Source organism: Lissotriton helveticus, chromosome 1_2, assembly GCF_964261635.1.
Source record: "Lissotriton helveticus chromosome 1_2, aLisHel1.1, whole genome shotgun sequence".
Taxonomy (NCBI): Eukaryota; Metazoa; Chordata; class Amphibia; order Caudata; family Salamandridae; genus Lissotriton; species Lissotriton helveticus.
The window spans coordinates 357,459,955-357,476,030 of record NC_136058.1 but is presented as its reverse complement, the minus strand read 5'-3'; the positions used below and the strand labels follow the sequence as shown (position 1 = coordinate 357,476,030).

The window sequence follows — 16,076 nt, the reverse complement described above, 5'->3', positions numbered from 1 at the left end:
ATACATACTTTTGAAATGAGGAGACAATGCCCCATGAGCCAAGCTGGGCGAAGGGTACAGAGGGTCCAACTGTGGGAAGGAATGGAGAAAAGGCAGAGATAGTATTGCCAGGACCTCGAGTAGCTACATACACTGAATTGATTAGGGTAGTGTATTCCAGGTCAGTTCTATCGGCTATGCCGTACTTACTCAACCCCCACACCTCAGTGCTTCCTCCTTCGTCAGTGGCTTCCGTGGTAATGGTAAGCCAGGGCGGGGCGGGTCTTTTTATAGTCTGGCAGAGGCTTGTTGATTGAGCCCTGATTGTTTAACTCGATTCCGATGGGTGCGTTCGGTCGAGTAGTTAAGGCTGGTAACCGGGGTGGCCATTGTTAAATGGCCGAGGGCGGCTGGGCGGAGGTTGGTTCTAGGGATTACTAATAGGATCTTTATGTCCTATTCTAATGTTGGATAGCGGTAGGCAGATGGAGATGATAAGTAGATAATGTACACCCTTTGTCCGCGCTAAAGAATGTAGCGGCGTCTGCGCCGACACTGCGGCGCATGCGCGGTGAAGCTCAGTGTTGAGTATTCACTTGGCGCATGCGCGGTGATGCTTAGTTTAGAGTTTCTTCTCAGCGCATGCGCGGGGGAGAGGCGTTCCTACGCGCTACTCGTTCCTGAAGATTTATAGATCCATGGGAGATTCCCTAGTGTTGTACAAAAGCAGGGGGAATAGAGACATATAAGCTGCTTTTGAGAAGAACCGCTAAAGACCCAATAAACTCTTGTTCTTATTGAATGGCAGTAGAACAAAGGGAAAAGTATCTGTTTTTTAGTCTATGCAGACGTTATTCAATACTATAAAAATACATATTTACTAGTCATGTTCCACTGTGTCAGCCTGCAGGTTATAGAGTTGCTGGAAAAGGAAGCCGCTCTTGTTCTTGTTGGATGGCAGTTGAACAAGGGGAATACATCTGATTTATCGTTATTGCAGACGTTATATGGCACCAAAAAAAAAAAAAAATTAATAAATATACATACATATTTACAAGTCATGTTCGCCTGCACCAGCCTGCAGGTTATGGGTTGGCTGGGAGGAGAAAGTGGTATTGTGCTTTTGATTGACACTGTATTCATGTCCCGATCTGCGAAACAGGCGCTCACTTGGTACCTGGATGGATCATGCCTTAAATTGGGACCAGGGAATATCGTCATTCAACCCTGTTAGGTGGGTGCCCAAGCGGTAGACCCAACGTTGTTCCTTAACAAGAAGGTCCTTGTCATTTCTGTAGGCTTCTATGATTGTCCATTTTAGGTCATCCACACTGTGACCCATTGTGGCATAGTGGGTGGCCATTCTTGTGGTAGTTTTTTTGCAACGTACGTTGCTGCGATGTTCGCCCATTCGTATTTTGACCGGCCTTGTGGTCATGCCAATATATTCTTTCTTGCACGGGCAGGTGATCAGATAGACCAAGTTCCGGCTGTTGCAGTTAGTAAAGGAACGTTGTTCCCATGTGGACTGGTTGGAAAAAGTTATATTCCGACTTTTTTTTGTGTACTGACAAGATGTGCATGAGCCACACGGGTGGTGCCCGCCAATAGTAGAGATTTTTGAGGGTCCCTCGTTTGTGAGTTGTTTTGGTCTCGTGTGGACCAGTAAATCCTTCAGGTTCTTACCTCGCCTGTGTGCAAACATGGGTTTTGGGAAATCTAATTTCCCGCAATTTAGTATTTTCCAGTGTCTATTCACAATCTTTGTGATCTGGTTCGAATTGGTGTTGTATGTTGTGACACAAATAGGGCGTTGGTCTTGTTCCTTTTCTGCTGTGGGTTCTAATAAGGCATCTCTGTTGTTATTTCGTGCTCTCTTAAAACCCTTGTTGACCACCTTGCTTGGATAGTTTCTGTTACTGAGCTTTGTTTTCAAGTCAGCTGCTTGGGTCTTAAAGTCTTGGATAGCGCTGCAATTACGCCTAAGGCGGAGGAACTGTCCGTAGGGTAAATTGTCGCGTAGATGTCGTGGGTGGAAGCTACTATATAGCAACAGGCTGTTTTTAGCCGTAGGTTTGAAGTGAGTACATGTTTCTAAATTGCCATTAGAGGGATAGATATTAAGATCAAGGAAGACTAGGTTTTCTTTTGAGGCTGTATGGGTGAACTTGAGGAACCGGTCTTGTTGGTTCAGCCAAGTCATGAATTGGACAACCGAGTCTTGATCTCCCCTCCAGATGACTAAAACGTCATCTATGTATCTTTTCCATGCGACCACATGGTTCTTGTAAGGGTTCTGGTCGTTCAGGATTCTGGTGGCTTCGAGATGGTGCACGTAGAGCCCTGCTAGACTCGGCGCACAGGTGCTGCCCATGCTCGTGCCGTGTTTTTGTAGATAGTATGTGTTTTCATACATGAAAATTTTTTTCTTCAGGGTCATGGAGATGCATTCAAGGACCACCTGTCTCGGGGTGTGGTAAGCCCATGGGGTAGAGAACAGAACTTCCTCAATTATTTCCAGAGTCTCTTGGTGGGGGAGACTCGTGTACAGACTCTCTACATCCAGACCTAAGAGGAGGTCTTGTTCGGGGTCAAAAGATATTTCTTTTACCAACTGGAGGACTGCTTTGGTGTCCTTTAGATAGGTACTCGTCTTCTGCACTATCGGTCTTAGGAAGGCATCGGCAAATTTTGATAAGGGTTCGAGGATTGATTGTATCCCGGATACTATAGGACGCCCAGGTGGATATGGGGCGTCCTTATGAATCTTGGGAATAGTGTAGAAATAAGGAGTTTTGGGATTTTTTTTAATCAGAAAATCGCTCTCTTGTTTTGTTAGCCAGTCGTGTGCCATTGCTTCTTCAATCATTATGAGGATACAGATCCTGACTTCTTCAGTCGGGTCTTCCCTTAGTATTTGATAATTGCGTCTGTCTTCAAGTAGTTTCCTGCACTCCCTATCGTAATTGGTATATGTTTGTATCACTGTAGCCCCGCCTTTGTCGGCTGGCTTAATTACAATAGTTTCATTATTTGCGAGTTCGTGAAGGGCCGTTCTCTCAGCTGTGGAGGTGTTGTTAAAGATATCACCACCGTCAGTGGTTAGCTTCTCCAGATCTGCCATAACTGCCTTTTCGAAGGTTAACAGTTCAACTGGTAACATTGAGTCTAGAGGTGTGAAAGAGGATTTGTTTTTTAAGCCTGTATCTGATTGGACATTTGTTTCATTGTTTGAGTCCTGAAAATAAGCTTTTAGCTTAAGTTTTCGCGTAAACTCTTTCATCTCTTGGCAGAGTTTGAATTTATCCATTTTGTGAGTAGGAACAAAACCCAGGCCCTTACTTAGGACATTGTCCTGGGCTTCCGTTAGTATGTGGTCAGACAAATTTACCACTAAGTTCCTCGACTGGTTGACGCTGTTTGACTCCGGGTTGATACACCCAGGGGTGTGACTGGCTGTTGATTCCAGTGGACCTGTGTGCCTTTCCGATTGCGGCCCTTTCTTGTTCCTTGGCGCTGGCCTAAAAAAGGCGGTTGGCCATAGTGGTTGAAAGGGGGCATTTGTTGGTCCCATGGTGGGAATTGATTCCCCATGAAAACAGGCCCTGGTGGGTATTGCATGAAACCTTGAGGTCCTTGCATGAAGGGAGGTGGTCCTTGATAAGGGCCCCAACCTCTCCCACCTCGTGGGTAGCCTTTGCCAAAGAATTGTGTCCCTCCTCGTGTGCTCTGGTTGCTGTTCCTACTGGAGTTTGATCCGTTGGAACTAGTATCTGACAGGTCAGTGTCTTGGTCATTGTTCTGATTTTTGGACACATGGTCTTTTTTAATGTAGGGGTATATACGTTCATGTGTAAAGTTCTCTGTATCTTTTTTGTGTTTTTTATACTTGTTCTTTTTGAGGGTACACTCAAATTCTGTCATTTCTTGATTTAGTTCCTCCAGTCTTTTCTTCAGAGCGGTTGGCGATAGGTAACTTTTTATCTTCACTTCTAACTGGGTTATCTCTATTTTGAGTTCTTGTGTTAGTTTTGTTGCAGTTTTTACTATGAGGACTAGCCAGTCCCTAGTACACCTCCAGCTTATTAGAGACCAATCCCTCTTAAATTCCAAATCATGCGTGAAGATAAACGGTTCGTTTTTCACTATTAGGCCAGGAGGGGCCGTTTTTGATTTCAAATACTCGGACATGAGAAGCCCATGTAGAGCTGTCTTTATTTGTGTTCTCCTAAGGGCTGCCAACTCGTCCCAGTCGCCTTCATTGATGCCCGGTTCAGTGTTGCTCAGCCCATCGAATGGGCGTAGGTTTGCTAGGATCCTATCGACCTCCTCATCGTCAAATGCGCTGCCTCCAGCATCCTCCATCGAGGCTAGTAAGATGTGTGTGTGCTGGATGTGTGTGCGTAGTAAGTTGTGACTATGTGTGTAGGGAAGGGGTGATAGAAAAGAGATAGAAGAAAGTAGAAAGAACCGAGTTGGCTTTTCTACTGAAGTCCAGAAATTCTGGTCGACTCTAATTGGAGCAAAAAAACTCCCACAGCTGCGCGCTGTCTCAAGACTAAGGGATATCAAAAAAGGGAGTGAAGAGGTGGTGCAACTCGGCACCGCGGTGGGCTAATCCTCCTCTTATGAAAGTATGAATAATCAACAAAGGCCACCTGAAAATAAATCAGTAAATACTCCGATGTTGTTGGAATATACTCAGTGTGTTAAAATACCCCTCACACACCAAAAGGGCCCTTGGTGTCATGCTTCATCATCGGGGTCCGTATATTGTATAACTGTATTTTGTGTGGCAGTGCGGCATATTTTGTATGATTTTGGGTGTAGTTTCGTGACCACCAATGATCCTCGCATTTCTGTTCACTGCAGCCACCCAGGGCCGGACTGGCCATTGCGGGAACCGGGCAATCCCCGAGTGCGCCGCAAGGGTGGGAGCCGGTTTTGGGCTCCTGGGGTCCGTTTTTGTTACAGGACAGTTTTTGCAGCATTGTTGCAAAATTGGCCCTGTAACAAAATCGGCCGAAAACTGGACCCGGCAAAGAGCTCGGTTGGGGGTAGGGGGGCGACCGAGCACTTTGCCAGGGCCAGTTTTCCTTCCCAGTCCGCCTCTGCCACCACCTAAGGCCGTATGGACTGCTGCTCACTAGAATGTGTTTCCTCATAAATCTACAGTACATTGTGACACAATACACTACTATTTTAATGCAGATTCAGTTTGTTTTTTCTGATCTTTAGAGCTTCACTAAAGTGCAGCCATCTGAGACTTGCACTCTGGCGCTCCCAAGTAATGCTCATATCAATGGTAAGTGGACACCACTACCAGTGTCCTCGGGAGTGACATATAGATTCACATGCATCTGCCAATCTCTCCTTGGTACTAAGGTTCTTCCTGGACATGTTTCAGTTTTGCAAGATTCTGCTTTGTGCTTGATGACTTTGGTCATCAGGGACAACATACACCCTGTCATGAAAAATTTAGCACAGGATATCTACAACCAAATTATATTAGTATGTGACAGAAGACAGTGGCCTAGTAAAGGTGCCCTACACCAGTGGTTGGTAGTAAAAAGCAGCAGTAATCATCTTGAAGTGGGCCGTGCACTTCCCAAGGCACTGGTGTTACTTGACCCTTTGAAGTAAAAATGGAAATACTTTTGTTCCCTGCATCCATTTGCTTCCAGGTACTCTTGCATCATTTCTTGAGTGTGTCTAAACCCTTCTTCTTTTTCCTTCGTATTTTTAACTACCATGCGTTGCTCTAGTTAGAAATCATCTGAGAGGTACAACTCTGTCCAGACACAATAATAATAATAATATCCTTGAATTTGTAAAGCGCACAGCTACCTCTGAAATGGTTTCCCGGCACTGGAGGCCCTCGGGAAGTTTAAGCGAGCTATTGCCCAGAGTGACATGGTGCTGAGCTGACCTGCCGCTGGCACCGGGGATCGAACCGTGAACCCCATGGTCCGGAGTCGGGCACCTTGGCCGCTGCTCCACACCTCTTCGATAAAGCACCCAGTAAAGGTCAAAGCAATGCAGTTATACTGTTCTGGACAAAAGAGTGTGCTCCTAACCAACTGCCTGATACTTACCCATGTATGCTTGTAATTATACTTTTGAGTGTCCTCTGCTAAGTACGCCTTACACTGTAAACATAAAGCAACAAATACATCGATATATATCGCAGATGGAAAATGTATAATGTGCTCAATATAGAAATGTGGGATGTCATTAATTAGGAAAAAACTATAATAAAATAATGAATAAGAATTGACAAACTACTTGGTCTGAATTGGCAAGCCAGAGATTTTATTTCAATGTGTATTTTTTGCACATCAATGTGATAGGCATTACAAGATTAACAGCAGTCAACAGCTAGAAATGCTACTGTCTATACGTTGAGTGCACAGTATAGGATGATCAAGAAATCATGGTCCTCTACAACCCAGATTAAATTATTAAGAAAAAGCCATTTCCTTACCTCTCTTGCAACACTTGCAGCACCTGCAACACATGCAACATTTACGACATCCTAAAAAGTACAAAATGATAACTTATGAGCAAACATTTGCAAATTTCTTTTATTTGCACCCATCAACTCTATCAATAATGGTGAAGTCACATGCTTATCTTTGAAAGTGTCACAATGACAATCAACTCTTGATGCTTTTCATCCAGGTAATGACATGTCTAATGCAACAGCATATTAGTGGTTTTCATTAATGCATCACAAACAAATAGGACTGAAACACACATTATACAAATACAAAGACAAAGAAGATTGACCCACTTCCTTTTAATTATTTAACAAAAGAGCATTTCAAGGAACGTTTTTTATCAAAAGGATTTCAAAGATTTCTCTTCCACAGAAGCTGGCAGATCATCCATAGGGGCAGTGGTGCAGTCCCCGCCATCTGTGAGCCAATGGTTTCTCCTCTGCAATGGTGTAGGAGCGTCTAGCATCATTTTATTTTTCATTTGCCAGCTTGTGCATTGAGGGGAGGGTCATGGGTGAGGGAGGAGGAGTGCTTGTGAACTCCCTAGTCCCAAAAGTGTTTGGCCGGCTGCCTCAGGCTGACCAAAATACACATGTGCATTTAGGTTTCTCCGGCCTGGCTGCATTCACCAGCCGAGCCGGACAAACCCACACAGACTCCATGGTCTGAGCAGGGCGTCTTTTCCACCCGCTCAGACCAATCCCTGCACTGCTCTGCAGCACAGGGATTGGCTAGGAGTCTATCCCAGGGGCTGCTGGGACCCAGGAATTGGCCAGCAGGAGCAAAGCGACGCTGGAGGCGGCCAGCGGTATCAGGTAGATTTTTAAAATTATTATTAGTCCATCTTTCCCGCGCTCGCTCTTCCCCCGCTCCCTGCACTCCACTCACCCGCCCCACCACCCTTTATTACTGGTGGCCACCACTGCTGTGAGTCTTATGGTACTGTCCCTGCTCACACTGAAAGGTAGGCGTCATGAACAGCACCCCCAGAGCTTTAGGAGTCGGATTTCCAGCTCCTTGATGCAAGGACTCAGTTCAATACACCAATGTGAATTAGAAAACCAGTTTGACTGCAACTCATACATATCCCATGGAGTAGTACAGTTTAGGAACTGTTTTCTGGTTATAATCAGTCCCACTAGATGGGTTCAGTAACCAAGTGGACCGCCAAAGCCTCTTACATAAATGAAAAACACACTTAAAATAGCACTATGAAACCAAGCATAAAAAAGTTAAAAAAAATATTTTTAAAACTGAAGACTAGTGCATGAAATATGAACGGTAGATAACCATACAGAATGCATAAATAAATGCTGAAATGCATTACTTGGCCAGTGAAAACAATATCCTTTACCTGGCCAGTGAAACCAATATGAACATGTTTAGCAAATTTGTAGTATAATCACATTATCACTACTTCTAAGCACTATGCTGAATTTGAGCAGAATCAAAACACCCATAAGCCTATAAATCAATTTTCCTAGGATAAATTGCACAGCATACCTTCTCCCTGTAAAGTGACCTCAGGCTTGATAGTTCTGTTGCGAGACCCCTCTATTAATGATCTTTAAGCTGCGTTTTTATAGTATATGATCACTGATTGTATCTCATAATTATCAAATTAAACGGTAGCATGCAGCTATTAAAGCTCTTGCAAGACTAAACAAACTTGGCAACAACTGCTTCATCTTGATTAACATATAGATAGCTAAATAATGAGAACATGTCAATTCTGCTGTGAGTCTCCCTGATGGTAATGCAGCGGTCATCTTAAAACCAACAAAAATACAACAGTCTAGATAGGAGGCAGACATGATACTAACACTTATTAAATAGTAATAAACAATTCTGCAAACAAGAACATGACAACATTTGTAGAGGTCTAAATGAGGTTTGTGTCAGTGTTCACGAAAAAGATGTTTAGCACTGGCAGAATTCATAAAAACACAATGTCAGTATGCTAATACATACTCTTTTGGCCCAGGTCTCTCCAGCTCTTGCTAGAGGAGGAAGAGGTAAGAGGGGAAGAGTGAGGCCTGAGACATCTCCTGATTTGCCCCTGGGGTCAGAGGGCCATATATCGCATATGTACTTCCTGGCAAGACATTACGGGGCTTAATACTACAGAGAGACAAGTCAGTTTCTCTGCCCCTGGGCTGTCGGTGCTGCAGATGCATTTTGCTGGCGATGTGCACCTGTGCTACTACATGTTTGAGTTCATAATTTTCGTATTTATGTGTGCTTTGAGTAATCATTAATCATGGTCGGAGTGTAGCAGGGATTCTGCTCCTACACAGAACTGTGCATAGATACTTGGAACCTCAGTGAAATAGGGTGTGCCAAAACTCACCTTAGTAGCCAATATCCCCTACCAGACTAGTATCTAATTGGTTCTTCCATATTACCAATGATTAGACAACCCAGAACATGGAACTTAGAATACCTCAGGCAATGTGGAACACATGAACACTCTTTTGTTATACTCTCATACCAGTCCAAAACAGGGAGTTAATGGAGACACATGCAAGTTTGAAATATTTATTTCTAATGCGGTGTTCTCATACACAGAATCTTAGCTAATACAAGCAGACATAATATAAGCAACAAGATTATCAGCATAGTTCCATAAAATACAATAGGAGAAAGCATGTTACAATGCTAAATGGAAACAGGTTAGAATATACCTATATTTCACCCTCCCTTGTTAGTAGGTTATTTTATATCTACAGAGGTCTCTTGGGATTACAAGGGAGGCCCCATACCTCTGGTCCTAGCAGAAATGGATCACATCAGTTTCTGCACCAGCTCTCTGCATACGAATGTTCTCCAAGTGTGTCTGATCATGCTTACGCAGTGCATTATTAAACGCGCCAAAATCAGAGGTGGCCACAGCTGCATATATGTTATGTCTAGAACGTGCACTGATCAGTCCGAACAACAACCACTGTGTTGAAATAACCTTGAAGGCCTTGGCACTCACTGTTCAGCTAACCAAAGCTAACCAAGCAAGGCTGTTAATATAGAAAAACATATTATTCTCGTGTGAAGCAAAACGCTCTGCTAACTCTAAACATATATAATAATGTGTGCCGTGTGCAAAACGCAGCAGAAAGGAAAAATGGCGTTTACACTTCTAATAAGCTCATGTCAACTTAACACAGTGTAAATGCAAGGCTCAGCCCCATGACACCCTCCCTTGATCTGAGCACGGATAAGAAAGGGGCAAATTTGGAAAGCAGAGTTCAAGAACAACAGTCAGAACCAAGTTCAAATTGCCGCAATGAAAAAACTGGAGCAAACTCCATAAATTTAAAACACTTCTAATCAAGCAATTTTAGCCACGGGCATAGGGAAGTCAATAAGCCTGGGTGTATAAAAAATGAAGACGAGAGAAAAAGAAAATCCAATGTCCAGCATGTGAAAAACGATAATCGAAACGATATTCCATAAACTGCACTCAATGTAGCAAGAGGCAGTGCTTCATAATTTTCAAGCATTCGGTTGCGAAGCAGCAACAGTCATGACAGATCTTCTCGCAACACAGGACGTGCATCCATTTTGAAATAAGCAAAACAAAAGAAGTACGCCTGCAACCAGAGCAAGCATTTAGGGAAATACACCACACAGGCTGGAAAAAATCGAATGAAAAAATGCCGGGAACACACCAAATATAGTTTGAAAAGAAGTCACAAGGCCACTGCTAACAACTTTAAAAAAAAGTGAGCCAGCCCTGTGGTGGAGGATGCATCAAAGATAGTGTGAATTAAATCACCGAAATGCAAGAGCAAATCTGTATTTAATAAAGCATGCACTACTGTGCGGGTGTTTACCACGTGAAGGACAAATGTTTCACGAGCAATTGTGAGGGCGACTTCTTTCTGAGACAATAGAGCTCTTATGGGACTCATCTTGTTGAACGCTGCTTTCAAGGTCGGAATCGTCGACCAGATGGAAACATCAAGCACCCATGCTGATGAGGAAACATTAAATTTTTACAACAGACTACTCGCTCAGTGACCATAACCACGTAAGGAATTCCGGCTACCATCCCACAACAAGCTTCATTATTTAAAAGTAAATAACTCCTGTTTGCCAGTAATGTGAATGTGGGCATGATAGCAGGTGCCGGTGTACCTTTTAAAATACAGGCTAAATTCGGCTCGTTCTGATTACAAGAGCCACGTAATTGTATATTCCTACACAATAATGAGTGATCTAGTGTTGTAGTGCAATCCTCGCCATTCAAATACACTTCTTATCCCTCCCTAAGGCACCTATAGGTAAATGGAAGTGACCAAGCTTCATGAAGATAAGCAGTGCCCAAAGGCTCATATCTGCCAATTGCGTAGTACTTCATGCAGGCCTCGAATTTGAACAGAGGAAAAGGTAAAGTTATTAACCCGTGTATAAGCCACGTAGCAGAATTTGTCTCAGCCACAGAAAATGGTAACGGTTCTAACTTTTCAATATGTAACATAGAAAAAGTTGCATCTTTCATAGACATAAAATGTTGCTTTTCAGTCAAATTAAAAGGGGCAAACAATGATGAAGTATTTATGTAGTGCCAAGGCACTTTCCCTGATTTCAATGTCTACAAGGTCCAGGCAAACTGCATAATAGAACGCAACTGATTTTGACCATGGTACAAAACAGACACATCCTCCTGCACAATATCAACAACAGATGAAACAATATTATCTAAAATGTAAATGCAGAAAGAAAGCGTGTTATTGCTGTTATCTACAACTGCAAGCACTTTTTCTAAATTTGCCTGATCTATAGCTCTAATGCGGGAAGCAGCCTCAATTTGGGACAGTTCCCAAACTTCGTTGTAAATAGCATATATCCATCTTTTAGATCTGCTGGAAGCCGGGCCCTTGACAAAATCATTTAGATCAACATCGTCAGTCAATTTAGATAAATGCAGCTTAACTGACGCCAAAGTGGAATGTTTGAGCCAACCCTGACACAATTTGCCTACAGAATAGGTAGTCACAGAATGGGCAGTTTCAAAACGGGGATCCGTTCTGCCTGTGTGTAGCCTTGAGCTAAACCCAGAAATCGATGCTAGCACGAATCTGCACTTTTGTGCCACAGCAACCAACCCTTAGGATCCAAACTGGATATGTTAAAGGTAGAATTCAGTAAGTGTCTGTAATTCTCTAATTGAAAATTTGGTGTTATTATTCCAACTAGAATATTCTTCTAATTCAGGAAAAGAAGGAGCATTTAATTTTTTAGTAGTAGCCAATCCAAAGCAAGTTGTTTGTGAAATTGTAGAATTCAAAAACAACATATGGTTCGGGATGAGACATGCACGATGCAAAGCCTCAGTGCCTTGCACTTGCCAACTTTTAGAACCCCAAACTGATTTAAGATCAATAGTATCTCTCTACAGCTCGTAGCCCCCAACAGCCAATTGGTCTAGAAAGGACTTCAAATACAGTAATTTCGTGTGGGTAAGTCTAACCTTGGAAGTGGATTTTTTGGTCATTTTAAAATAAAATGCATTGGGATTTGACTGATTAAAATCAGTAAAATAAGTGAACCTCTTTCAGAGAGAAGTGGAACTGCCTTGTACAGGAACGGGACAATGTTCCCATTGTGTATAATTAACCATATTCCTCCTGGTATTTGCCTTATGCAGGTAGTGATTGCCAAAGTGTTGATAACAAAACAAATCACCATAATTTGCGGAATCTAGATATACATCTTCAGCATCAAAGGCAGCATAATATTTCAAATCAGAAAAAAGCTTCTACTGCCTGAACATCCCAATCATCAGAACGTATATTTTGTTTAATCACATCACCCAATGAAACCCTTAGGACATTTGGGACATTTATATCCTCTGTAGGTCCATGGATTTGAAATATAATAGCATCCCACACAATCCCATCTAAGACGGGCCAAGCAGTAATGTTAACAAAAGCTAAGTCTCTCTTCAATCTGTGTGATGAGGAATGGAGTGCCAATGTTCCATTAATGTGTTGAATACATGTTCTCTCTTCAACATAGTGTCCGTTGACAAGGTGAAAAAAAATACACCACAAATCCAATAGACACAAACAAGTAAATTAAAAAAAAGCACCAACCAAACGTAGGTCCAAGGAGGAATCAAAAAATTTATTTTAAACCATGTTACAAAAACAGAAATTTTTGAAGGGGTCTTCGATATCTGTGAATCAGTGTCAAATGAAAATCTGGACTCTGTAGCCAAACAAGTTTGCAAATCGAGCATCGATAATTCAGTGGGGTAAGTATATTCAGTCTCATCAAGACGAGCATCAGGTGGAGAACTCAATAAAGGACTGGAAATTGAAGGCATCTCGAGGGCAACGTCAGGCCCGGTATTAGGAGCCGGGGCCGAAACTAAATGTCTCAAAAAAGAGGGACAGGAGACCGCAGGTGTCATACTAAGAAGAATCGGCCACTCTGTGTAGTTTGACATTGTCAATGGAGATGTACCTTTTTTCTTTACGACCTGGAAGTGGTGGTAAAATGACTGTTCTTGTGCCCTTCACGCCAAGCACAGGAACTGGAGCTCGATAAGAGGTACCAAATTCTTTCTTGTTTTCGATATTCTCTCAAACCAGTTCTGCAACTTGGGGTAGCCAGCCAACTACCGGAATCTGCAACGCAGCATCAGATGTGGAGGGCAAGTGTTCCTTTGCAAGACTGTCTCTCGTCTCTTGTAGATTCTGTAAAACATGACAATGTTCATCTACGTAAAAGGAGGCAGCAACCGCCGCCTTGTCTAGACGATCAAGGTCCGGGACGAACATTTTGATACCAAAGAGCATTTTGTATGGGGTCCGCCCACCCAGAGACCTTCTAGGGAGATTATTAAGTGCACTTTGTACGCTATTGAGATGGGCCAGCCAATTTCTGCCAGTGCCCATAACCCTGGCTGTCAAAGACTGCTTTTAGTCTGGGTTCATTCGTCCCACAACACTATTACCCTCAGGTCTGTATGAAGACGAAAACTTGACTTGGACCCCCAACGAAGTCATGGCATCCTTGTACGTCTTAGAGGCGATAGATGGACCCTGATCCGAATGGAAGGTGCCACAGGCAAAAATTCCTACAAAGATACGCAAGTCTCTAACGACAGTTCATGAATCAGCGCTGCGTTGTGGCCACACCCAAACAAAGCGTGTGCATGAATCAACTGCAACTAAGATGTACTTATACGCCGTATCAGAGGAAAAAGGACCGCAGTGATCTAAATAAACATAACCAAGTGGTCTATTAGAAATGTACAACTGTGTCTGGGGCAGACGCGCAGCAGTTGAAGGCTTAATCTGCTGGCAAATGTCACATTGAAGGACATAATCACGTGTCTGTTTGTACAGTCTCCGCCACCAGAAACATTGTTGTAACTGAGATACAGTAGCCGAAACGCCCTCATGCGCAGACAAAACACCCTCGTGGGCAGCTGTAATCAGTGTGGACCTGCAGTCCGTGTTGGGAATCAATCTTTCACCAACGTCCGGTATTTTCACATAAGGAACTTTATCAGGAGTTAAGTGATAAGAATACTTTGAAGGGAACCCTTTAGGATATTTACTTCCCTTTTCAGTAGCGGCGATAGCCGCCTAGATGTCATCATCAATCTTACTTTTGGAACGTGTAACTGCTGCAACCAGATACGTTGATACTGCTGTTTTTTGTGGCCTCATTGGCCAAACTATTGCCAACAGCGTGAACTCCCACACGTTGATGACCGAGAGTATGAATTACATACATGAGCGGCAACTGCTCTTTAAGCTCAGCCACTCGAACCCAGATCATTTTATGTTTTATCATGCTACCTTTGGAATCACGAAAATCATTCTGAACCCAAAAGAACAGGTTTTCATTGTAATACTGGACACAGTAGTAGGAGTCACTCACAATAACAGTTGTCACACTAGGATCAGCGTACTCAAATGCAAGCATCAGAGCACGGAGCTCTGCCAATTGTGCGGTACAGTCCCCTAATGTCTGCGTATGCACGACATCAGACTTGAATTAATCATTCACCATGGTACCTACCACAATGGGGCAAGCTGAGACGTATGGTGCTTAGACCCATGCGCAATTTGTGCTGAACCATCAGTGTATATGATACAATGGAAATCGTCCAAAGGTCACATAGTCAATGGTGCAGGATGAACAAACTCATACTGCAAAAACTCTTGTGACTGTAAGGAGGCATCAATCCAAAAATTAACGTGACATCCGAGACGTCAATGATGCAGCCCATTGTATCCACCGTGGGTGCAAAGCTTTGGAATTTGGTACTCTGGCTTTCGTCACTGCCTCTAGTGCAGGATATGGGGTAACAACCAACATGCGTTTTCCCTGCGACATAGTACGTTCCTTAAGATTTACCATCTGCACTGCTGTTAAAACTTTTCCCACAGTGGAAAACCGCATTTCAGCCAATAAGCACTGTGTCACCTTCGTTAAAAGTAAGGTATGTGAAACCCACCGCTCCAGGGATGATTCTTATCACCAGGTTGTTGTGGTTATCACGAGTCAGTAAGAATATAGATTCTAGAAGATCAGCCTGCAAAGATTGTAAAATGGATGAATGTTCAGGCAGCCAGCACGATTTGCTGAAAGTAGGTTGTATCAAAGCATAGAATGGCTTGATACGCTGGGCATATTCGGGAATATATGTACGCCCGAAATTCAAAAACCCCAGCAAGGACTGTAATTTTTTCAGTGTTGTAGGAGCGTGCAGCTGTGCACATTTCTCCAAGAAGTGAGGAGCCAATCCTCGACCTTCATTGTTGAGCTTATAGCCCAGGAACAACACTGTGTACTCTGCAATGTGAGACTTTGCAAAGTTGAATTTGTAACCGAAGTCTGCAAAGTTACAAATTATGCAGTCAACGCAACACAGATGCACCCAAATGTTGTCGTCTGTGAGATAAATATCATCCACATACGAACACGCATCTGGGTTACCTCTCTCCAAGAGAGAGACGATACAGGCAGCAAACACACCCGGACTATTCTTATAGCCCATGGCCAGGCGTTTAAATTTGCCTTGTTTGCCGCCACCGGTAAAACTGGTCCACTGGGAACTTAGACCAGATAAATTGTGGGCACACAAAATGTTGGACATGTCAAGTGTGGTTTTAAACCTTTTTCGCACAAGACCATCCACTAAGGCAGAGCCGTGGGTATTCTGTACTGCATAGGTACGGCAATGGGAGTTTAAATGCCGGTAATCCAATACCAAATGGTACGAACCATCATGCTTGGTCACAGTAAAAAGTGGGTTATTCATCGGTGACACACAAGTTTCAATCACTCCTTGATATTCTAATTGTTCAAGGATTTCCACAACAGAAGCCTTAGCTTCACACCAGATGGGATAGTGAGGTTGAGGCTGTGGCATAGACTGTAAGGGAATCTCGTTGGGTGGGGAAAATGTATCCCAACCACAGTGAGTACGGTACAGAACCGGCGCAAGGGCCTTAGCCCACTCTTCTGCAAAATTCAGCGAATGCTCCTTAGACACTGTGTGCACGAAACTAGGGAGGATTACCTCCTCCCCTCTGAAAGCTGCAAGAACAAAAGGTGGGGGCCAGTCAGCCTCCG

The 16,076-nt window shown here is 43.3% G+C and overlaps 1 protein-coding gene across 1 annotated transcript in view; it reads right to left on the bottom strand.

The window, feature by feature from the left end:
- The window catches only part of LOC144803766 (uncharacterized), a 451,660-nt gene that overhangs the window by 98,570 nt on the left and 337,014 nt on the right, over positions 1 to 16,076 (bottom strand). The window contains exon 6 of the mRNA XM_078671876.1: positions 6,464 to 6,514. Within this exon, the coding sequence (XP_078528002.1) occupies positions 6,464 to 6,514 (51 nt within the window). The remainder of the gene's footprint in view (positions 1 to 6,463; positions 6,515 to 16,076) is intronic.